This window comes from Grampus griseus (assembly GCF_964374135.1).
Source record: "Grampus griseus genome assembly, chromosome: 1".
NCBI classification, from domain to species: Eukaryota; Metazoa; Chordata; class Mammalia; order Artiodactyla; family Delphinidae; genus Grampus; species Grampus griseus.
In genome coordinates this window covers 70,558,807-70,581,267 of record NC_139017.1, presented here as the reverse complement: position 1 = coordinate 70,581,267, position 22,461 = coordinate 70,558,807, and the positions used below count along the sequence as shown (strand labels likewise).

At 59.2% G+C, this 22,461-nt stretch overlaps 1 protein-coding gene across 6 annotated transcripts; it reads left to right on the top strand.

Moving 5' to 3' along the window:
- The first annotated feature begins 436 nt into the window (after window positions 1-436).
- PEAR1 (platelet endothelial aggregation receptor 1) lies at window positions 437-21,435 on the top strand. 6 transcript variants are annotated; one of them, XM_082681325.1, is made up of 26 exons: window positions 437-564; window positions 1,106-1,241; window positions 7,678-7,729; window positions 8,329-8,459; window positions 10,161-10,270; window positions 10,967-11,071; window positions 11,426-11,526; window positions 12,304-12,396; window positions 12,681-12,924; window positions 13,686-13,806; window positions 14,005-14,141; window positions 14,235-14,447; window positions 14,732-14,906; window positions 14,993-15,113; window positions 15,858-16,021; window positions 16,114-16,216; window positions 16,346-16,492; window positions 16,706-16,831; window positions 17,759-17,887; window positions 18,004-18,132; window positions 18,337-18,549; window positions 18,786-18,874; window positions 18,986-19,124; window positions 19,298-19,372; window positions 19,471-19,719; window positions 20,280-21,435. In XM_082681325.1, exons 5-26 carry the CDS (start codon window positions 10,170-10,172, stop codon window positions 20,429-20,431), a joined length of 3,126 nt encoding a protein of 1,041 aa, XP_082537451.1. In that variant the 5' UTR covers window positions 437-564; window positions 1,106-1,241; window positions 7,678-7,729; window positions 8,329-8,459; window positions 10,161-10,169; the 3' UTR covers window positions 20,432-21,435. The 6 variants fall into 6 exon arrangements, with proteins under 6 accessions (XP_082537451.1, XP_082537450.1, XP_082537453.1 ...); XM_082681324.1 differs by lacking the exon at window positions 1,106-1,241 and having other exon boundaries at window positions 459-564; XM_082681326.1 differs by lacking the exon at window positions 1,106-1,241 and having other exon boundaries at window positions 470-564; window positions 7,662-7,729.
- The last annotated feature ends 1,026 nt before the right edge of the window (window positions 21,436-22,461 follow it).

Genomic DNA, 22,461 nt, shown 5'->3' with positions numbered 1-22,461 from the left:
CTTTTCCCGGTGCTCCTCTCCCAGTCTGGGATGCTGTCGGTCGGTCCCCGGGTTGTATCTTTAATAAGGTAACGGTTGTTGGGCCTCAGTGGGAAGGTGCCTGACGTAGACGATCTCACTGATTCCCCTGCACCGCCCCACTTTGCAGATAAGAAAGCTGAGGCCGGAGTACCCCAAGGCCGCACAGCTGGTGAAGAGTCGAGGAGGGACTCGGGCCCGGGGCCTCTGCTCTTCTCCCCTGCTCATCCCCTCTCTGCGCCCGATCCAGGCTGTCGGGTCGGCCCCGCCGCTCGGCCTCAGTGGTCCCACCCCTACACAGCCTCCCTCCCGGGCATTCTGGATCTCCCCTCCCCCGGCTCCCGGTTTCCTTGTCAAAACTTCCTGCCTTGGCTAGGGCCTGAGTTCCCACCCCCTTCCTGCCCCCCGCCCCGCCCAACTTTCGGCCACTCCGCCGCTCTCGCAGTCGGCCTGGGACTCCACGCAGGGACCCCCGCCCTGTCCTCCTCCAGGCCCACCCCGGCAGTCCCCACCCCAGGCGGACGGCGAGATAGGGTCCCGAGGCAGGTGAGTGACCGCGCGCCCCTGGTCCCGCGACCACCCTGCACCGGGGGACCTCTGGGTGGGGGGGAAAAGAGAGACCGACAGAGAGACCTGAAGGGGATGGGGCAGTGGAGAGGGGCCAAAGGCGATTGGGGGTTTCCATCCATAATGAAACAGCATGTAAATGACATGCAAATGAAGCTGTTTCCTAGCCCCTTGTATGGGACTTTGTGTGTCCAGCGGCTGCCACCACCCCACTGGCCCCCTTTCAGGGCTGGAGAGCTAAGCCCTCTACTTGGCTGATGGGATGTGTAGTGCTAAGAGCACCCACATTGGAGTCAAGGCTGCCCAGGTTCGAATCTCGACTCCTCTCCTTACTACCTGTAGGATCTTGGTCAAGAGACTTCACCTCTGTGTCTCAGTTTCTCATTTCTAAAAGGGGAATAATAAGATATAGTGCCTACCTTATGCGCTTGCTGTGAGGCTAAGATGAGCATAAACATGTCTCCTGCTTAGAACCGTGCCTGCTCAGTGTTTATTACAGTGTTGGCTCTCTCCCCACCAGGAGACACGTTTGAGGAGGATGGAGGGAAGGGACCCAGGTTTACAGGTCCCTGGGGCTCATAGTTTTGCCGGTTTGAGGACTAAGAAGTTGGCCCAAGGCCTCAGGCATGTGGATCCCCAGAAAGCCCCATGGGCTGGTATGTGTGAGGAGGAGTGAGGGTGGGGGGCCCCGGAGCCCAGGCCCCAGCAAGGCCATCCCTCACCCCCACCCCATCTCCGGCCTCCAGTAGTGAACTTTCAGCTGTCCTGCTCTGGCCTTTTATGAGTGGCCTCTCCCGAGCTTGGGCTGTGACCCTAGTCCCCGGGGATGGGAACAGCTTGTGCTGGTCCGAGTTTCCCAGGCTCCCAGACTCAGCCAGACCTCGGCTCCAGGCAGGATTGGGCAAGGGGTCAGCTCTCAACCCTGGCCTAAGCTGGGCCTGGGGGGTCGGGGAGCTGTCTGAGTCCCACCCCATCCCAATCCATGATACAATCCCTCTGTGTGGGCACGCGGGAGCCAGGGTGTGGGACAGCTCTCCTCTCTCCAGCTCTCTGTCTCCTGCTGCTGCCTCTCCCACTTCTGAGGTCTCCCAAAGTCTACCCGCTAAACTTGCCATTGCAGTTGGGGCTACCCTCCCTGCCACCTAGGAGCTGGGTTAGCCAGACTCCCCTCTGTCTTCCTCTCTTCAACGGGAGGTGAAGCCGAGGGTTGGCATCTGTTTCTACACTACCCCCCCCACCTCCTGCCGCCGCTTCCATCCCCTATCAGACTTTCCCAGAAGAGGAAACCAGCTCTGCAGGCAGTCCCATCCACAGTTCGGAAACCTGGATAGAGATAGAGGTCGCTGGGCTGCTGTCTGCCTCCCCCCACCAACACATTCTGCTGGAGAGGGGACCTGAGCCAGGCAGGGCCTCCACCACAGTGCTCGGAGCTTCTCCTTTGAGCAGCCTTGGAAACCTTGAAAGAGAGCCCTCCCGGGATGCAAGAGGGGCCCTAGGGCCCGTCCTAGCTCTGGGGAGGGTGTCCATACTAGTTCTGGGGGAGGTACCATAGAGGCTTCTCTATGGGGGAGAAGCCAGCAGGAAGAGCAAGAGAAGACAGAGGGGGGAGAGAGGGAAAGACAAAGACAGAGATACAGAGAGACAGACAGACACCAACAGACAAGGAAGACACAGGCAGAGGCATAGAGACTTCTGGAAACAACAAGGCCCAGAGGGAAGCGAGAGGCATATTTGGAAAAACAGAGCAGAGACTGAGAGAAAGAACAAGAAGGTGGTAGAGGAGGTCAAACAGGAGGAAGTCCGAAGACCAAAGAGAAATCACAGGGGTAGAAGGACTGAAAGGGGCAGCACAGCCTTCGGAGCTTGATAGACGTGGTCCAGATCCCCACCCCGCCTTTGGTGGGCTGTGTGACCTTGGGCAAATGACTTAACCTCTTCGGGATTTCTTTTTTCTCTTCCTTCCTTCCTTCCTTCTTCCTTCCTTCCTTCTTCCTTCCTTCCTTTCTTTTCTTTCTTCCTCCCTCCCTCCCTCTCTTTCCCTTTCTTTCTTGCTTGCTTTCTTGCTTTCTTTCTTCTTCCTTTCTTTCTGCATGGCTTGTGGAATCTTAGTTCCCCTACCAGGGACTGAACCTGGGCCATCGCAGTAAAAGCGCTGAGTCCTAACCACTGGACCACCGGGGAACTCCCTGGGATTTCCTCATCTACGTAACAGGTGGCATAATAGTACCTACTTTCTAGGACTGCTGAGAGGATGAAAAGAAAGGATCCGGCTCACAATATGCATTTAACAAGGGGTAGGAATTGGTGTTAGAGCACCCACACATGGCCAGAGGGAGGTCTCCAGAAACGGCACCGGGTGGGTGCTGGGCCATGGAGCCTCGTGAGTCCCCTTTCCTGCCTGTGCCTCCTACCCCACCTCACATAGCGGCATCTGAGGCCTAGTCCGTCAGTGTAGGAGGTGGTGTGTGGATGGGCAGTGAGGGGCGTAGTCCCTGGGCCGGAGGTTCGGGATAAGGGCTCAGGCCCTGCGTGCGGGCACACTCCCTCCTCTCCAGGTGACTCAGTGCCCTGCACTCCCATGCACTCAGCCCAGAGGAACTTGGAGGCCAGCCCTGAGGAATTCCTGCCCGAGGTCGGGAGAGCAGGTCTGGAGACGCCTTTTACTGTGTAATGTTGGGAAGTTCTTTCTGAACTCCACCTTCCATCGACTTACCAGTGTTGTGTCTTGAGGGCCCTAGAAGGAAGGTCCTGCTGTCTGGTGAGCCGGGGACAAGCCACAGCCTCCAAACATCCCTCCCTGTCCCGTTTCCCACAGAGTAAGGTTGGGCTTACTCAGGTCGGAAAGGATTTAGAGTTTATCAGTCCATCCACTCCACACCATGTTTAATTACTGCCCACTGGGTGCCAGGAACCCTAGATGCGTGTGTGTAGGTGCTGGCCAGTGCTGGGGACACAGTGGTCAGGCAGGCAGAGAAGTACCCTGACCCCACGGTGCTCCATTCCAGTGGGGAAGACAGACCTTAATAAAAATATAACGACCACGGGATGGGAACCTTGAGGGAACACCTGGGGGGTAAGCAGCCCCCTAATAGCGCCTGGGACAAGAATGGAATTGGAGGCTGTCCCAGCCTGGTAGGGAAACCAGACTCACAAGCTGGCAGTCACAAGATGGGGTACATTACCTCATCTGTCCATCAGACTTGAGGTGCTCCCGGGCCTGTGAACTCCTGACTTGACCTGGGTTAGTCCCACCTGCCCCCAGAGGAGGGACACTGGTGCCTTCGGCTAGAGTTTGGGGAAGTGTTGGGCCTCTCGGGGACTGGTCTATGTCCAGTATGGAGCCGGCCTCAGGGAAGAACTGGGGTCCTTTGGGCCACAGGGGTCCGTGGTGAGTGTGCTAAGAGACTGGAGAAAGGTCCAAGGAAAGGGAGGAACAGGTGAGGTGCAGAGCCACTGAGGGGGCTTCCTGGAGGAGACTGGCCTAGAAGGATGGGTGGGACCTGGGCATTCCAGGAGTGGCCTGGGCAGAGGTGGCCGTGCGGTGAGAGGCATGTCCAGTGTGATGGGAGCAGAGGCTGGCCACCTGGGCCCCGGGCGCCCTTTCCTGCACTGTGGGGAGCCACGGAGGCATTAGAGGGAGGCAGTGGCCAGAGCAGAGCTGCGCTTTCCAACAGTATCTGGGGGTGGCAGTCAGCAGGGGGAGCTGCTCCCTGGCCTGTGTCACCCCAGGGCTTACCTCCCACCCGCCACTGCTTTGTTCTTTGAAGCAGATTCTAATCCTGCTGTTGCCTCTGCCGTCCAGTTGGCCTTGGGCAAGTCTTTTTACCCGAGACCCTCCATGGTCTCTCCTGTGAAATGGAGAGGGATAACAACCACTCCACCTGTGGGTGGTGGTGAGGGTCCGGACTGGCTCTAGCTTCCAGTAGGCACGTGCTGAATGTTTGGTGAATCAGAATCCCTGCAGTTTCTCTATTTCCTGATGAGTAAACAGGTCGGGCTGAGGACCCTCTAGCTTCTGTTTCCTGAGCCACAGAGAACACAAGGCCGGCCCCTCACCCCTGCTCCCTCCCCGCCCAGCCTCTGGAGCACATGCAGGCTTCCTGTCCCTCCATCCGGCAGACATGCCTGGCGTGCCGAAGGCCTGGCTTGGCTGGATGTAGGAGGGGCTCTGTGTGTGTGTGTACAAGCGTGTACACGGGTGTTCTGAGTGGCACGTGGAGCAGAGACGTCTAGGCTGCTGGCGGAGCTGGGTTAGAGGGCATCCCTGTACGGGGAGGGAAGGGAAGTCTTTGGACTCAGGATCACACTGCTGAGTGGGAAGGACTAAGTGATCCTGTCTCCATGGCAAAGAGAGGTTAGGAAAGGGCACAGAGAACAGACACAGAGACAGGGGAGATCCTGAAAGACAAGAGAGCTACAGGGCGAGGCAACCTTGGCACCAAGCTAAGACACAGGGCTCGATTTGTGGATCATGGCTGGAGTTCAGCCTACACTCCATACCTGAAGGTGGCTTCCCTAGTGCAGTGAACATACTGCACAACTGTACGTGGTAGCCTTGATATAGAAAAGGAAGGAGAGAGGCAGAAGAGACCAAGAAACTGATGGAGGAAGAAAAAAAAGACAGAAAGCAGAGAGTTTCTGACGAAGAGCAAGACAAAAGGCAAAAAGAAAGAGGCAGAGAGCCTAGAACTTGGAGGATTCTGTTTTTGCATTGACACATGTCCACTGAGCAGCCTCTGGTCTGAGGCTCAGTTCCAGGATGGTCATTGGAACCAACAGTTCCAACCCCCACTGAACCCTGGGAGATATGGGGTGTTATTCTCCCATTTTACAGATGAGGAAATGGAGGCTCACAGGGCTCAAGTGACATGCTGGAGGCCGTACAGCTTTTAAGTACTAGAAACTTTGGCCTCCAAGATGGGAAGTGGGGGAGAGGGAGACAGAGAGGAGGCACCAGTGGAAACAAGCAAGAAGCTGGAGTTGGTGCTCAGGCTGAGGGCTGGGGGGAAGTAGAATCCAGGCGTCCTGCCTCATCAACCGCCTTTGGCTTGAAGGCATACCTGGCGGGCAGCCCATCGTTCTGGGGGATCAGGTTCTCTGGGGAGCCTAGTCCCCTCCCCTCCTCTCTTCCTTTCTCTCTGTCAGCATCTAAGGCCCTATTCCCATTCCCGGATCATCCTGGGGGTTCTTCAGGAAAAAAAAAGAAAGAAACAGCTTTTCCTGGAATTAATACTCAAAGAGTATGACAGTGCCAAGGGGAGTGGAGAAGGGGTGTGATAGGTGCAGGAGGAGTGAGGCTGAGGATGCCATCGTGGAGACTGCAATGGTTCATTGAGCTTCTTATGTAGCTCTCTAGACACTTATCTGTATCAACTCATTTATTACTCCGCAGAACAGTCCTACAAAGGGAAGTACCATTGTCCTCTCCATTTTAGAGATGAGGGAACTGAGAGATGGGATTCGAACCCAGGTTTGAATGGGGAGGTGGGAGGGGATGCAGAGCTCAGAGGGTATCCTTTGCTATACCGCCTCCCAGAGAAGAGCAGCTGGAAGGGAGCTGGTGGGGAAGTTCCTCTTGCTGTCTCACTTCCATCAGCCCCACTCTTGTTCTCTGTCTTCTATAGACATGGATCATCTCCTGTCCACTAGGAACTCTACTCCCCTCTCAGAGGCCCCAGACCCATCCCCCTCCTCCTAGCAGGGTTCGGATTGGAGTACAGTGAGGGTAGAGGGACTCCCCACCAGAGGAATCAGGCTGAACAGAAGAGCAGGGGAGGCGAGCTGGGTTGGGCCCTGTGTGGGCTTGGAGGCCCAGAGGGCAGGGATACTGGGGGCTCGCGCAGGCGGGACTGGGGACTGGGGGGGGGGGCCTGGCCAGGCGCCCAGCTGCTTTGCATCTCGAGGTGAAGGAGAGAGAAGTGTCAGCTCATTCTTGACTGTAAACACATCCCGGTTCCCACGCCTGTGATCGCGTTCTTGTGGCAGCCCCCAGCCTGATCCCCTTCTCCTGTCCAGCCCCCCGCCAGGCTCCCCCTCTCCATAACCAAGGCTGTTAAAAAGAGATGTAAAGCCCCTGGGATTCCCGCCTGGGCTCGGGAGAGCCTGGAACCGCAGGGATGGATCTGCCAGTCTGGGTTTGGATCCCAGCTCTGATATTACCGGCTGTGTGGCCCTGGGCAGGGAACTTACGCTCTCCTTGCCTGTTTCCTCATCAGTAAAATGAATAATCATACCTACCACAGTGGGCTGACATAAGCTTTACACGAAATGATCCACAGAAATTGCTCAGCGCTCTGCCCGTGCCGACACAGTGAACAACATAGGGGGGTCGCACTAGTTTTCCAATTGTGAGGGAAGGTGTGTGGGTCCCTCAATCCAGAGGTGCCACGGAGGAAGGGGGCTGAGTAGGGGAAAGGCAGAGGTCATCTGTATAGGAAGAGGGAGAAGGGAGCCTACAGTGGGGGCCCCTGGGGTCAGATGGGGGGCCACTAGTTGTCTGATTTAAACCCCTTGAAGGGGCACGTGTGATCACAATAGCCCCCGTTCTGCTGGGACTGGAGGTGCTGGGGAAGGGTGGGCCGGGGTCTCAGGTTCCCTAGCCCCTCAGGGACAAAGGCTCAGATGGGAACAAGCCTAGGCAGCCAGGCTGGAGCTCTGGGCTCCTGGTCTGGCCTGTGTTCCCTCCTCGGGGTCTGGGGCTGGTGAGGCCAAACCCTGCCCCTCTCTGCCAGGATCCCCATCTCATCTCTCCCCTCCCTGCGGACCAGCCACTGATCTCACCGACCCCATCCTGGCTTCCAGCCCCTTCCACTGACCAGCTGAGACCTTCTCTGCTCTCCAGTCCTACCCTGAAGCCCTTGGGAAAAGAGAATCTCCCCACCCCTCTAGTTATTAGAGTCAACCCCCTGGGATTAGGGTCAGGCCCTCCGCATGCTCCCCTGCCCATCTCGAGGTCCCCCTCAAAGTCCCCCGGGGGGAACCATTTCCTCCAGAAGTTGGTTAAGAGGAGGTGGCTGGTGGGAGGGGGCTGCTGTAGGTGAGAGGAAGGACAGCCCCTCCCCTTTGCGCCTCATCAGGGCCTTCCTGCTGCAGGTCTTGTCCATGTCACCGCAGCCTCGAGCTCCGGGGACAGATCCAGGCCCAGGTAAGTCTGGGGGTCCCTGCGTGGCTGGAGATGAGGCTCGCCCAGGGACAAGGGTGAGGACCCTGTATCCAGACAGATTGAGCTCCAATTGGAGGACAGGACCCGCATGCCAGGGGCACAGCGGGGGCTGCAGGAAGAGGGGAGTGTGGACCAGACTGAGGGATGAAGAGGGGGAGATACGTGGGGGGCTTGGGGTCCTGTCCATGGGCTTGCTGCCATGCACACTCGAGGGAGAAGTGGGGAGAAGGTCAGCTGGGATCAGACAGGGTAGGCCTGGGAAGGTGACCAGAGCAGGGCTGGGGTGAAGGGCAGAGTCTGGGGATGTTGGGAGAGGGAGCCAACTGTTGGGGGGGGAGCTGGGGGTTGTGTGGGTGGAAGGGCCAGACTATGAAGGGCTGAAGGGCACTCCTGACTGTGGCCTGGCTCCCTGAGGCCAGGCTGCATCCCTCCCCCACAACTCCCCACCCTCCCCCACATCCTACCTTCCAAGTTCAGGGTGGTGGGAGGACAGAGCCACGCCATGCTCCGCCCATGATCATGCTGCCTGCTGCCCTCCCCACATACACACATTCTAGCCAGGCTCTGTTTCCTGTTTTCAGGCTGCATATCATGAGCACCGGGATCCCCCAGGACACTCTCTGGGCTCCTCAGGCCCTGGGGCCCAAGGGCCCTGTCGCCCTGCCCCTGGCTCACCTGAGTTTCTCAGGCCCCAGGATGCCATAGAGGCCTGGTGAGTTACCTGGGGACTGAGGATGGATGGGAGGGACACAAAAAAGACTACAGGTGGAGATCTGCCCTGGTGGAGCTGTGATGGGGCCACTAACCAGAGTCATGGGCAGGCCTTGCTGCTTTGCAAGACAGGAGTGGGGTGGTGGGTAGAAATTTGCAGTGGGTGGGAGGGAGCCGAGGAGAGGTGGGCCAGCCCAGCCGCTGAGAGGGTGGGGAGCAGGCTGGAGGGTTTACTGGTTGGGCAGAACGCAGCAGTGGGGTGCGGTTAGGTTAGGGAGCTTCCCTCTGAGCACTGCCCTGATGGGAGGTGAGAGCGGCCCGCTGGGACCCTGGGAGTGTGTGGGTGGAAGGCCTGGGGTGGGGCCTGGAGGCAGGCATTCCAGAGATACTCAGGGGGCTTAAGGGGCCAGCTACCACGACCTTTCTCTCTTCTCGGGGAAAATTATAAGCAGATGTGGACGCCTCAGGGCGGCGTAGAGGAGGGAGCCGAGCCGGGGCAAGTTAACAGAGAATCTGAAACTGGCGGGGTGGGGGGCGGCGGGTGCTCAAGGGCCTCTGCAGCTCCTGAGCTCAGGAGCCAGAAGGAGACTCCTCTGAGGTTCTGACCTGCTTCCCACCCACTGGGCGAGGCCAGGGGTGGAGGAGGGGGGAGGAGCCCATTTCCAGATGGCTGGTGGGTGGTCACAGGGAGGTGGCGGCTTCTGAAGTCTGAGGCCAGGCTGGGGACCCCCTGGGTGATAGCACCTAGAGCTGGGTGCAGAGGTATGCTGGCAAAGCTTTAGCAACCGGCTTCGGTGGGGGGCTGGGTGGGGGGATGGCCCTGATTTGTGATGTTTGCTGATTTCCACCCCCGTGCTTGGTTTCAAGCTACTACTGTGACAGCACTGAACAAGGAGTTGGGAAGAGAAGTCATGACTGGCTCTCAGAAGTCAGTATGGGCCGTGCCAGCGCACCAGTGGTGGGGAGGGGCCTCCTTCAAGGTCACCTGGACCTAGCCCTACTCCCACCCCATAAAGCAGGAAGCCCCTAACAGCATCAGGGTGGTTTTGGCCTCTGCCTGCCTACATCCAGTGATGGGGAGCTCACCACCTGAGGTCGCTGATTCCATCACAGAACTGCTTTGACCGTTGGAAAGTTCTTCCTCTGACTGAGCCCAAGTTGGCTTCCCTTATAACTTCCCTTCATCGGCTCCAATTTCACACCTTGGTATAATATCAAAGTGCCCTGGGTAGGGGCTGTGCTGGGGATTGGGAATTCAGGCACAGGTCCCTGCCTCTAGAGGTCATGGTCAGGGAACAGGCACTAGAACAGTGGTGTGTGGGTGAATGGTGCTGGGGGTCCCGGAAGGGATGGGTGGGGGCAGTCTGCCAGTGTGGATCGGGAAGCAGGGCAGGGAAAGAGGGGTGACACTTGGGCTAGACCTTGAAAGGTGAGTGCTTAAAGTGAAGAATGGGGGGGAGGACGTGCTTAAAGTGAAGAATGAGGGGGAGGACGTCCAGACAGAGGAAACCGTGTGAGAAAGTCTCAGAGGCATGGCCGTGCTCCACCTGGTCAGGAATCAGACCTGGAGCCTGGGAAGCCCGGGCCAGAGGACCAAAGCCTCATCTCTTCTGCCACCCCTGCTTGGTCTCTGCAGAGACTTGGCCCTCCAGGTTTGTGGCTGCAGTGCCCCTCACCTGCTCCACACCTGGCCCTGTCACAGGCCTCAGCAATGTCATCACCTCTGCGTGCCCTCTTTCTCCTGGCCCTGGGCCTGGGGCTGGCTGGAACCCTCAACCCCAAGGACCCCAACACCTGCAGCTTCTGGGAAAGGTGAGAGAGGGCCCCTACTGTGCCTTGAGGGCTGCAAGCCCCCAGCTCCCCATTCTCCCCACTGGGGCTCCTCTTTCCAGTTCCCTCCCTTGCCTCCTTCCCTTTCTCCAGCCCTCACCTCCCTCCTATTTCTGCCTCTACTCTCTCTGCTCCCCTAGATGGGATGCCTCTGATTCCATCCCCATCTTGATCTTGTCTGTCTCCATCTCAGCTGTGACCCTGTCCTTTCTTTATCCCCATCCCTTGGTCCCTGTGCGAGGCTAGCTGCAGGACAGAGCACAGGGTAGGAGCCATTCACTATGGGACAAGCAGAGGGGCTGGCCCAGGGAGAGCCCAGGGGACAGGGCTGGGCAACAAGGCCCAGGGCAAGATTTGGCCAGAAGCGCTTCAACCCATCTCCATCAGCTGGGCCCAGGAGTCAGTTCTAGCTCAATTTCCCCACATAGGGAGAAGGAGGCAGCGGGGAATGGAGGGCTGGAATGGAATATTCCCAGGAATATTCCAACTCTGGGAGGATCCCTCCAGATTGAAGCTGGACAGATGGGGGGTCCATCCTAGGCTCGAGGGAGCAAGCCTAAATATTCCCCACTGTGGCCAAGCCCTCGCCACCCCCCGCGCCCCCCCCCTCCCGCTCCGCTCTGCCAGCTCAGGCCTCTCTCCCTGCCCTGGGCCCCGACTCCGTTCCCTGTCTTGCAGCTTCACCACCACAACCAAGGAGTCACACTCCCGCCCCTTCAGCCTGCTCCCCTCGGAGCCCTGTGACCGGCCCTGGGAGAGCCCACACACCTGCCCCCGGCCCACGTGAGTGCCCATCCCCCTCCATCGGCAGATGGGTGCCAGTGGAGCTGCCTCGGCCCGGGCCTTGCCCCTCTGTACCCCCATTCTTTTCTCAGAACCTTTAGAGTTCAGAGGGAGCATCTGGCCTCGGGGCACTCAAGGCATGTTGTGTGTGGGGTATGTGTGTTTGGGGTGTGCAGGTAAGGTGTATGGTGTGCACGTGTGTGGCCGGATGGGAGGCAAGGAGGGAATGTTCTATGCTACCCCAGCTCAGAGTGTTGGGCAGTGCCCCAGGCCTCCCCCAGTGCCGCACCGTGGAAGGTTGGAAGCCGGGGCCTCGGCAGGGAGGACTGAGGGCCACCTCCGGGTCTCCCCCAGGGTTGTCTACCGGACCGTGTACCGCCAGGTGGTGAAGACGGAGCACCGAATGCGCCTGCAGTGCTGCCGGGGCTTCTATGAGAGCAGCGGAGCCTGTGTCCGTGAGTCCTGGGTGGGGCTGTGGAATGAGTGGAGCCTAGGCCACCTAGTCCTTCCCTGCCCTCATCAGGGTGGGGCTACTCCTCTGCCCTCCGCTGGCCCTGTTGTCTCTAGGGACAAAGCTGCCACTTCATACGTCTGTCTCTAGCTGTCCCTATGTCTCTCCCACCCTCTCTCTGCATGTCCCTCAGCAGTCTCTGGCTCTGCATCTCTGTCTCTGGGCTGCCTGTATCTCTCTGTCACTGTGTCTCAGGACTCGGTGTCTGGCACTCTCTCTGACTCTTCCTGTCCCTGTCTCTCTGTTGCTATCTGTCTCGACCTGTCGCCGTCCAGTCTCTCCTGTCCCCCGCCCCCAGCACCCTGAAACCCCCAGAGCAGAGCCCGCTCTGTCTCTCTCCTTCTCTCAGCCTTGGACCGTCACCAGCCCCTACAGAGACCCCTGCCCAGCCTGAGCTCCCAGCCCAGCCCCTACCCTCTCTCTGGACAGCATCCATGTCTGGTCCCTACGTGAGGAACCCCGCCTGCCCGTTTCCCAACAAGGTGCTTCCAGAATTTCACAGAAAGGAGCTCGGGAGTCCGGAATCCTGAGGTCTTGACACGCTCTGACCTGAGTTGCTTTACTCTCAGTCTCTTTGCATCTTAGAGGCAGAACTGCTGCTTGGCGAACTCCAGGTCCCTGGTGTGGGAGGAAGCTGGGGTTAGGCTTCAGAGAATAACAGGTGGGTACGGCAGGGGTGGAAGCATCTTCTCACACACACCCCACCCCATCTCTGCCCCAGCGCTTTGTGCTCGAGAGTGTGTTCATGGCCGCTGCGTGGCACCCAATCAGTGCCAGTGTGTGCAAGACTGGCGGGGCGACGACTGCTCCAGTGGTGAGTGGCTGGTGACGGCAGGGCATGACCCCTTGTGCCTCCAGGGATGCAGAAGCCTTGGGCACACCCTCCCTACCAGGGCACAGGTGCTTAGGCCCCCAGGGCGATCACCCAGCAGAGTCCCACTGCAGCCAGCAGCCTTTTCTGGAGGTGTGGTACAGGGGGAGGGGCCAAAGCCGGGCATGGGGGCATGTGTGGGGGCCAGGACACAGAGACGGGGACTAACTGGAGGCTGGGGAGGGGCAAGACCCCTGCTGACCCCCTTCCGCTCTCCCATCCCACAGCTTGTGCCCTGGGAGTTTGGGGGCCACAGTGTGACAAGCCCTGCAACTGCGGCAACAGCAGCTCCTGTGACCCCAAGAGTGGGGCATGTTCCTGTCCCTCTGGGCTGCAGCCTCCACACTGCTTTCGGCCCTGCTCCCCTGGCCGCTATGGCCCTGCCTGCCAGTTCAGCTGCCAGTGCCATGGGGCACCCTGTGACCCACAGACCGGAGCCTGCCTCTGCCCCCCAGAGAGAACCGGGCCCAGGTGTGTAACAGGAGGAACACACACTAACGGGATCGCAGACACAGGATGCACGGGCATACGTGGGGACACAAGGGGACTCAGCATCCCAAACGTGGGGTTGGAGTCAAGAGGCCCAGATCCTGGTCCCAGCTTTGCTGCTCGCTGGTTGAGCAACCTTGAGCAAATCATTGGCTCTTCACGTGTTTGTTTCCGGTCTGTAAAATGGGAGCAGTATTGTCCACCTAGGAGGGTTGCTGTGAAGATAACCTGAACTAGCGTGTGAGCGAAAGCACGTCCCAAATTGGGGCTGAGATAGGGACGCAGAGAACCCTACTGCAAGGCAGGGTGCAGGGAGAGCTGAGGAGTCACAGGAGGGAGAATGTGCATCTAGCTGGAGATCAAAGATCCAGCTTCATGGAGGAGCTCTGGCGTTGAGCCCTCAGGATAGAAAACCAGGGCAGGCAGACATGTTGACCCCAGAGGGACGAGCATGAGCAAAGGTAGAGGTGGAGCAGAGGGTGCGTGGAGAGCACACGCCACCCATGGCTCTTCGCTCTACCCCTCCTGATGGGGCTGGGTGTCCCTGCCATTTCCAGTCCTGGACACGTTTGTTTTTTGATCCCGGCAGTACCCAACAGGGAAGCGGGGGTGAGACTCACTGAGCCCTGGGGTCGGGCCTTCCTCCTGGGGACGGCCTGTTTGTGGTTGACCAGCCCTTGGAGGCAAAGGGGGAAGCAGGTACTGCTTGTCTACATACTGACCTCACCCCCTCTGCCCAACAGCTGCGAGGTGTCCTGTTCACAGGACAGTGTTGGCTTCTTCTGCCCCAGCACCCCTCCTTGCCAAAATGGGGGTGTCTTCCAGGCCTCTCGGGGCTCCTGCAGCTGCCCACCTGGCTGGATGGTATGCAGGGCGGGGCCTGTGGGTATGAATTCTGTGGGCGGTTCTCTGTAGGGCTCCCAGGAGGATGTGTGTGAGGGGGTTAGGCTGTGTGGGCCCTGGAGAGGTTTGAGGGTTTGGGGTGTAGGGGTATTGACGGGTCCTGTGGCCATGGGGAGAGGGCTGGGCTCCTGGGGCTCTGCCGACCTCTCACCCCCACAGGGCACCATCTGTTCCCTGCCCTGCCCCGAGGGCTCCTATGGACCCAACTGCTCCCAGGAATGTCGCTGTCACAACGGCGGCCTCTGCGACCGGTTCACCGGGCAGTGTCGCTGCGCTCCGGGATACACAGGGGACCGGTGAGTGGTGTTGGCTTGGGGTGGGAGTGGCCTGGGGTGGGCCGGGGGCGGCGGCGGGCGGCGTGGCCAGGCTCACTCCTGCGAGGTGCCCAGGTGCCGTGAGGAGTGCCCCGTGGGCCGCTTCGGGCAGGACTGTGCTGAGACTTGCGACTGCGCCACGGGCGCCCGCTGCTTCCCGGCCAACGGCGCGTGTCTGTGCGAACACGGCTTCACTGGGGACCGCTGCGCCGAACGTCTCTGCCCCGACGGCCTCTACGGCCTCAGCTGCCAGATGCCCTGCACCTGCGACCCGGAACACAGTCTCAAGTAGGCCGCGGGCACTGTGGTCAAGGGGTCTGGAGGCCAATGGGAGAGGCCTTCGGTGCTGAAGCCACCGGAGTCACAAAAAGGACCTAGGGCGGGGCAGATCTCACAGAAGGGAAAGGGGAGGGGCCTCGGGGACGGGGAGAGACCGCTCTCGGAACAGCACCGAGCCTCCCCGATGTCCCCCTCAATTCGGCGATGCTCGGCTCCCACCACGCGGAGGGGGCGGGGAAGTCGACCTGCGGACCCGGCCTCAGACCGCTCCGCGCCCCCGCCTCCGCCCGCAGCTGCCACCCGATGAGCGGGGAGTGCTCTTGCCTGCCGGGCTGGGCGGGCCTCCACTGCAACGAGAGCTGCCCGCAGGACACGCACGGGCCCGGCTGCCAGGAGCACTGCCTCTGCCTGCACGGCGGCGTCTGCCAGCCCGACAGCGGCCTCTGCCGGTGCGCGCCCGGCTACACGGTGAGGCGCGCTCCGGCGCGAGGGAGGTGCCGGAGAGGCCCGGGAGCCTGTCCGCTCCTCTCACTGGTGCTCCCGCCCGCTCTCAGGGCCCGCACTGCGCTAGCCTCTGTCCCCCTGACACCTATGGAGTCAATTGCTCCGCACGCTGCTCCTGCGAAAACGCCATCGCCTGCTCGCCCATCGACGGCACCTGCGTCTGCAAGGAAGGTAACGGGTTGGGATCTCCCGGAAGGGGATTTGGGGGCGGGGCCATGCGAAGAAGGGAGAGACCAAGGGTAGAGGCAGGCCAAGGGTAGGGGAGAGGCTGCAGGGTAAGGGTGGAGGCACTGGTCAGCAGCTGGACTGCTGGGAAAGTAGCCAGGCTACTTCCTTCCTGGAATATCCGCTTTGCTTTTTTTCAACCACAAAAATCCCAATTGTCCTTAAAGGCCCAGGCCAGAGGTACCTCTTTGCAGATCATTCCTCATCCTCAGACATACAGAATCACAGAATGGCAGCTCCAGCAAGGGCTTCGGAGATCTACCAGGGGTGGCACGTTGGCAACCTTTAGGCTAGATTCGGACACAGATATGTTTTGTTTGACTAGCTCTCTATCATATTTAACAAAAGTCCAGTCTCCAGTCCCCACTCCTCCCTGTTGTCTTACACATGATCTGGAGAACTCATTTAGTTACCTGTTGGGGCCTCTGTAAGCATTTGGGTTTGCTGCCACCCTCCTTCATTTTGCAGAAGAGGCAACCAAGACCCAGAAGGTGGTGGTGCATCCCCTGCGGTCTTTCAACCTTCTGTCCAACATCCAACAGTTTCTATGTTTGTCTCCTATGCGGCCATGGGCATCCCCACCCCCAGCCCCAGCTCATAGTGCAGAGCCTGGCAGAGCCAATGCCCAGTGTGTGCTGGCTCAGGAGGGGAGCCAGGTCCCCATGCCTACTTGCAAGTCCCCTCTTCCAGGTTGGCAGCATGGTAACTGCTCCGTGCCCTGCCCGCCTGGAACCTGGGGCTTTGGTTGCAATGCCAGCTGCCAGTGTGCCCACGAGGCAGCCTGCAGCCCCCAAACTGGAGCCTGTACCTGTACCCCTGGGTGGCACGGGACCCACTGCCAGTTCCCCTGCCTGGTAAGTGCACAACAGTCTGCCTTCCTGGGGGAGGGAAGGGCACAGCACCCCCCAACTGACTGGCCTATCCTACCCTCCACTCCCTCTCCAAGAAGGGGATGTTTGGTGAAGGCTGTGCCAGCCGCTGTGACTGTGACCATTCTGATGGCTGTGACCCTGTTCACGGACACTGCCAGTGCCAAGCTGGCTGGACAGGTGAGCGTTCTGGGTGTCCAGGCCCCGGGCTTACTGTGGAGTTGGGGGGTGCATCCCACAGGACATGTGTTCAGAAGAAACCCTACGGAAGGGGGGCCACAGGCCAGTCTCATCCTACCCCTCTCACAGGTACCCGCTGCCACCTGCCCTGCCCTGAGGGCTTCTGGGGAACCAACTGTAGCAACACCTGCACCTGCAAGAATGGGGGCACCTGCATCCCTGAGAATGGCAATTGTGTGTGTGCACCTGGATTCCGAGGCCCCTCCTGCCAGAGATGTGAGGCTCCCTCCCCTCCCCCTGCCTGCCAGCAGTAATGTGCAGTGTAGTGTCAGATGCCTGAAGCCCCCACTCTACCCCTCTTGGTCTCTTGTGCTGACTCCAGTCTTTGGGCCGGTTGCTGCAGTGGGAAGGAGGGAGGGAGAGAGTGGGGTCACGGGCTGACTGAGGGTTGGCCCCTGCCCCTGGTCACCACGAGCCCCTTTCCCCCAGCCTGTCAGCCCGGCCGCTACGGCAAACGCTGTGTGCCCTGCAAGTGTGCTAACCACTCCTCCTGCCACCCTTCGAATGGGACCTGCTACTGCATGGCTGGCTGGACAGGCCCTGACTGCTCCCAACGTAGGTGGTGGCTCCTGTGTCTGAGCATGTGTGCATGAGGGGGTGGGCTGAGGACCAGAGGCTTCCTTTCCCCTGCTCCTGGGTATAAAAGCCTCCGAACCCACCTTGATTCAGCCATTTATATAAACACTATAAACAAAAATTTATTGGGCATCACCTACATGCTGGGTATTGTTCTACGTGCTCAGGATGCAGCAATGAACAGGTCAGGGAAAAAAATTCCCTGCCTTTCTGCACGGGAGGCCTGAGAAAAGCAGTGTTTGTACGGGGGCGGGGAAAATCATAAGCTCAGTTTTGGACATGTTCTTTTTTTCTTTTGGATTGCCAACTTATTTTTACTTATTTATACATGGCCTCTTTCCCACATAAATATAAGAAGGACATCATGGAAAAGATTAGTCCAGAAAACTGAGTCAAACAAATTTTGAAAAGGGGAAATGAGAAGCCATTACCATGAAAAAGATGGGCAGGGTAGAGGGAAGTAATCTTGGACAAGAGCTTTTCCATAGAATTCTGTAACTACTATTAGATTTTTTGCTAGTGTCAGATACACAAAAATTATACCGTGAATAGTGTAGACACTTATTTCTCTCTTATGTTAAAAAAAAAAGGTCTAGAGCTAAGCAATATAGGATAGTTTGGAAGCCTTTGGTTGTCTGGCCCTGGTCAAGTTATTTTGAAAGTCTATCAGATAGGCAAGTGCAGAAGTTAAGCAGGCAGCTGGGCACGTGGGTCTGGAGTTCAGGCAAGACACAGGGCTGCGGATAAGCATTTGTGAGTCATCAGCGTGTAGATACGGTTCAAAGCCTTGGTGCCCCTGGGGAGACCAAAGCTGAGCTGAAGAGTTCAGTGATGCTGGGGGCTGAGAATTCACTCAGGAGGGGCTGGCCCTGCCCACCAGACAGGCTCCAACCTTGTCTCCTGCAGCGTGCCCTCTAGGACACTGGGGGGCCAACTGTGCCCAGCTCTGCCAGTGTCGCCATGGCGGGACCTGCCACCCCCAGCATGGGAGTTGTTTCTGCCCCCCAGGCCGGACCGGACATCTCTGCTTGGAAGGTACCAGCAGAAGGGGAACTCCATGCCCCTGCCTCCAAGTCAGCCCTAGCCTGAGGAGGGGACTGCTGTTCCCTGGCCCCTCTGATCCCCGCCTGCCTCCTCCGCTCTCTAAACAGGCTGCTCTCCAGGGGTGTTCGGTGCCAATTGTTCCCAACCATGCCAGTGCGGTCCCGGAGAGAGGTGCCACCCAGAGACTGGGGCCTGTGTGTGTCCCCCAGGGCACAGTGGCGCCCCCTGCAGGATTGGTGAGTTCTCATCTAGCCCCTCCCTACCCCCACCCCGCCCCGCACTGTGCCCAGGGAACCAGGACACAGGTACATGCCCAGGTCTCTGCTAGGTGGTACCCTTGTATCACCCTGCCCCCCTACTGGGGCCTCTCCCACGCATGCATCCCCAGCTCACCAGTAGGGCCAAGACACTGTCCTGAGTGACCACCCCGTCCCCCACAGGAAGCCAGGAGCCATTCACCATGATGCCTACCTCTCCAGTGGCCTATAACTCACTCGGGGCAGTGATTGGCATTGCAGTGCTGGGATCCCTGGTGGTGGCCCTGGTGGCGCTGTTCATTGGCTACCGCCATTGGCAAAAAGGCAAAGCGCACCAGCACCTGGCAGTGGCCTACAGCAGCGGGCGGCTGGACGGCTCTGAGTACGTCATGCCAGGTGAGCTGGCCTGGGGGCGGGGACGCACATGAGTGGCTGGCTCTCAGGTACAGGGCAGATGGGGTGCGGGGCTCCTGCATCCCTCCCTGGACCTTGTAGGTGGGAAGCGGGGAGATGGAGAGAGTGAGAGAGGTCAGAGAGGCTGATTACGGATCTCCTGGAACAGAATGACTGTCTTGGGCCCAGGCTTGTCTCTGACCGGGCAGGTCACCCTGCAACTGTGTCTGTTTGTGCAGATGTCCCTCCGAGCTACAGTCACTACTACTCCAACCCCAGCTACCACACCCTGTCTCAGTGCTCACCTAACCCCCCGCCCCCTAACAAGGTCAGTGTTGGGGGTGGGGCTGCACTGTGGATGCCCTGTGGGCACAGCCCGGTCCTCCGGAAAGCTCCAGCCACGCACGTCGCTCTCCCTGTCCCACCCCTCCCCTGCCAGGTCCCAGGCAGTCAGCTCTTTGCCAGCCTCCAGGCCCCCGAGCGGCCAGGTGGAGCCCACGGGCATGATAACAACCACGCCACACTGCCTGCTGACTGGAAGCACCGCCGGCAGCCCCCTCCAGGGCCTCTGGACAGGGGTAGGAGCCTGGGGCCCAAGGCCTCTGGTGAGGGGGGATGTGTACAGCCCAGCGTCCTGCTTCATCTGAGTGCGTGTGTCTGTGGAAGGGGATTCTGGGCCCCAGTTCTAGAGGAGGTGGGACCTTGGGCAGGGGACCAGGGGCCTGATTGCAGGTTGCTTTCTCCTCCTCAGGTAACAGCCGCCTGGACCGAAGCTACAGCTGTAGCTACAGCAACAGGAATGGCCCAGGCCCCTTCTACAGTAAAGGTGAGGGCAGGGCAGGGCGGGGGAGCGACGGAGGGAGCTGCGCTGGGGTTTAGGGGCCAGTGCCTCCACTGAGCCTGATTTCTTTCCCCTATCTTTAGGGCCCATCTCTGAAGAGGGGCTGGGGGCCAGTGTGGCTTCCCTGAGCAGTGAGAACCCCTACGCCACCATCCGGGACCTGCCCAGCCTTCTAGGGAGCCCCCGGGAGAGCAGCTACATGGAGATGAAAGGCCCTCCCTCAGGGTCTCCCCCCAGGCAGCCGCCCCAACTCCGGGACAGCCAGAGGCGGCGACACCCCCAGCCAGAGAGAGACAGTGGCACCTATGAGCAGCCCAGCCCCCTGACCCATGGTGAGCCTTCCTTCTCCACTGGGGCAGAGAGAACAGGGACAGGGGAGGTGGGAGAAGAGAAGGGACAGAGGGCGGGAATGCGGAGTGGGCATGAAGTGGCAGCAAGAGCAAGGCCTTTGGGCGTCAGACTTGGGCTCAAACCAGGCATGACGTTTGGGAAGTCACACTGCCTCTTCGAGCCTGTAGGTGGCGGTACCTCCCTCAGAGGGCTGAGGATTTGAAATGGTGGTTTGGGAAGTCACACTGCCTCTTCGAGCCTGTAGGTGGCGGTACCTCCCTCAGAGGGCTGAGGATTTGAAATGGTGGCTTTACAGCACCTGAGTTGTAGACTTGATACCCAGAAAAGGTGGGAACAAGGCAGATGACAGAGCATCTTCCTATCCTGTGAGGTGGGCAGGTCGAGATGGCCTCCCCCACTGGCGGCTGAGGAGCTGCACAAACTGGCCTATAGCCAGGCACTACGCATCCGTCTTCCGGCAGAAGAGGGTGGAGAGGGGAGGAGAGTGGTGGGAAGGGGGAGGAGCCACCTCCTTCTCATCTTCATCCCTCTCTGTCTCCAGACCGAGACTCTGTGGGTTCCCAGCCGTCTCTGCCTCCGGGCCTGCCTCCTGGCCACTATGACTCACCCAAGAACAGCCACATACCTGGACACTATGACTTGCCTCCAGTACGGCATCCCCCGTCACCCCCACTTCGGCGCCAGGACCGTTGAGGAGCCAAGATGGTGTGCAGAGGTCAGCACACCGGTTCTTTGCTGCTCAAGGCTGAGGACAGAGCCTGCTGTACCCTGCCAGGAGCAGGGAGAAGACTGGCCGGCCGTGAACATGAACATGTTTAATAGAGGAAGTGAATGGAGAGGAGATGGGAGCCTGGCTCCCAGGTTCTACCATGGGAAACACTGGTCAGCAGGAAACCTGTGTTCCTTTTCCCCAACCCATTGCTCCCCAAGGCCCCCAGGGCCCTGTATACATAAACTGGTGGGTTGAATGTTGCTGGATAACTCTGATTTCAGATTGCTGTAAGAAGTGTATATTGGGTAACTTTTCTGTGCACTCCCGGGCTAGGCTCTGTGTGTGCGTGCATGCGTGTTTTCAGAGGCGTACCAGGCACTGATCCTGTCTTGGGGCACTCACTATATAGTGGAGAGGCAGCCCAAACCCAGTTAACTCTAGAAATAGCGTGACTGGCCTCCCTGCATTCATTTGGTACTCCCGCCAACCAACTGCTTCAAAATACAAGCTGGTTAGGTTACCCCTGCCTGAAAGTCTCCGTGGGTGCCCCATGGCCCTTGGGCTACAGTCAAAATTGTCCAAAGCCTTAAAGGCTTTGCCGGCCTGGCCTGCCTGTCTCTTCAGCCTCACTCTGAACTGTGTTCCCTATCACTCTGCCCCAGTCACACTGGCCTCTACGTCCTCCTATCAGCCACACGTCTTCCTACTACAGGGACTTGGCACATCTGGAATGCTCTTCCTCCCCCACTCACCTGTTAACTCCTGCTTGTCCCTCACACCCCATGTTCTCTTTCACAGCACTGATTACTGATGTGTTCATGCACCAGTTACCTGTAGAAGGCCTACAGGGTGCCAGGCACCTCTGTAATGTGTTCCTTTTTAGTGTGATTATTTGATTAATCTCTGCCTCCCCCACCAGACTCTTAAGTTCCCTGAAAGCAGGAATCCTGTGTTTATGTTCAACACTGGCTCCCCTTGGCACATGGTAGGCACTCAATAAATGTTCCCCCAAAGGCTGAGTGGCTGAGTGAGTTAAAAGTACCAGTGGTAAGTGCTGGCAAGTGCTAAGATAGCTGGGCAAACTGGTGCTCTGAGAGCTGAAAGACCGCATAGGTCAGAGTCTTCCCCAAAGGGTGGCGTTTCTACAGGGGAACAGCACAAAAGCTCAATGGTGGGAAGGTCTGGGAGTGACGGTCGGGGAGGGGAACAGACTGGAGTGGGGAGGCTGGAGCCCGGAAAGCAGAGGGGAGAGAGTATACTCTGATGGGGGTCCGGTAGGGTCTAGGCTACCTGAGGACTTTGAATCCAAGATTTCTTGGAAGCGTGACCCGCCTCCTAAACTCGTTAGCGGATCAACTAAGTCCCCAGACCTCCAGGAGGCTACATAGATGGGGTCGAGATTACAAACCCAGAGCCACGCCAGCTCGCTAACTCGGTGGGTCTCTCTGGGCCTTTTCCATCAGGAGTCCTCTCCTTACAGGGTAGGAGGGCCGACCCCAGAGAGTGGATCTGTCTCCAACCGGACCCTGCTTCCCTAGATTCCTCCGACTGCCGCTATCTCTAATACACGGGGTCGGATCCCGGCTTTCCCCGGTTCAGTTTCTCGGGTGACTTTGGACAGCTCCTTGCCCGCCCCCTAGCCCCGCCTCTCTGTCCTGGTCTCGCTCTAGTCCAGCCCCTCCACTCCGGTCCAGTACGATATTCGCTCGTCTCCCTCCGCCACGGCTCCGCCCAGGTCCTTCTCCTTTCGCACAGGGTCCGCGGGGCCCGGCCCTCCAGGGCTCCAGGTCTCTCCTGCCCCTGTGACCCAGGGCTGCCCAGGCTCCGCCCTGGCCCCGCCCTTCTCGGCTGCCCTAGTTCCGCGGCTCCGCCCTCCGGGCTCCTTCCGCCCCCTGATGACTCTGTGGTGCCCCCTGTCGGCCTCGCGTGCGCTCTGTGGTTGCCCCTTGCCCTCGGGCCCGCCCACCTCGCGCGGTTGTCTTGGAGAGGGACGCTGAGGCGACGCCGCGGC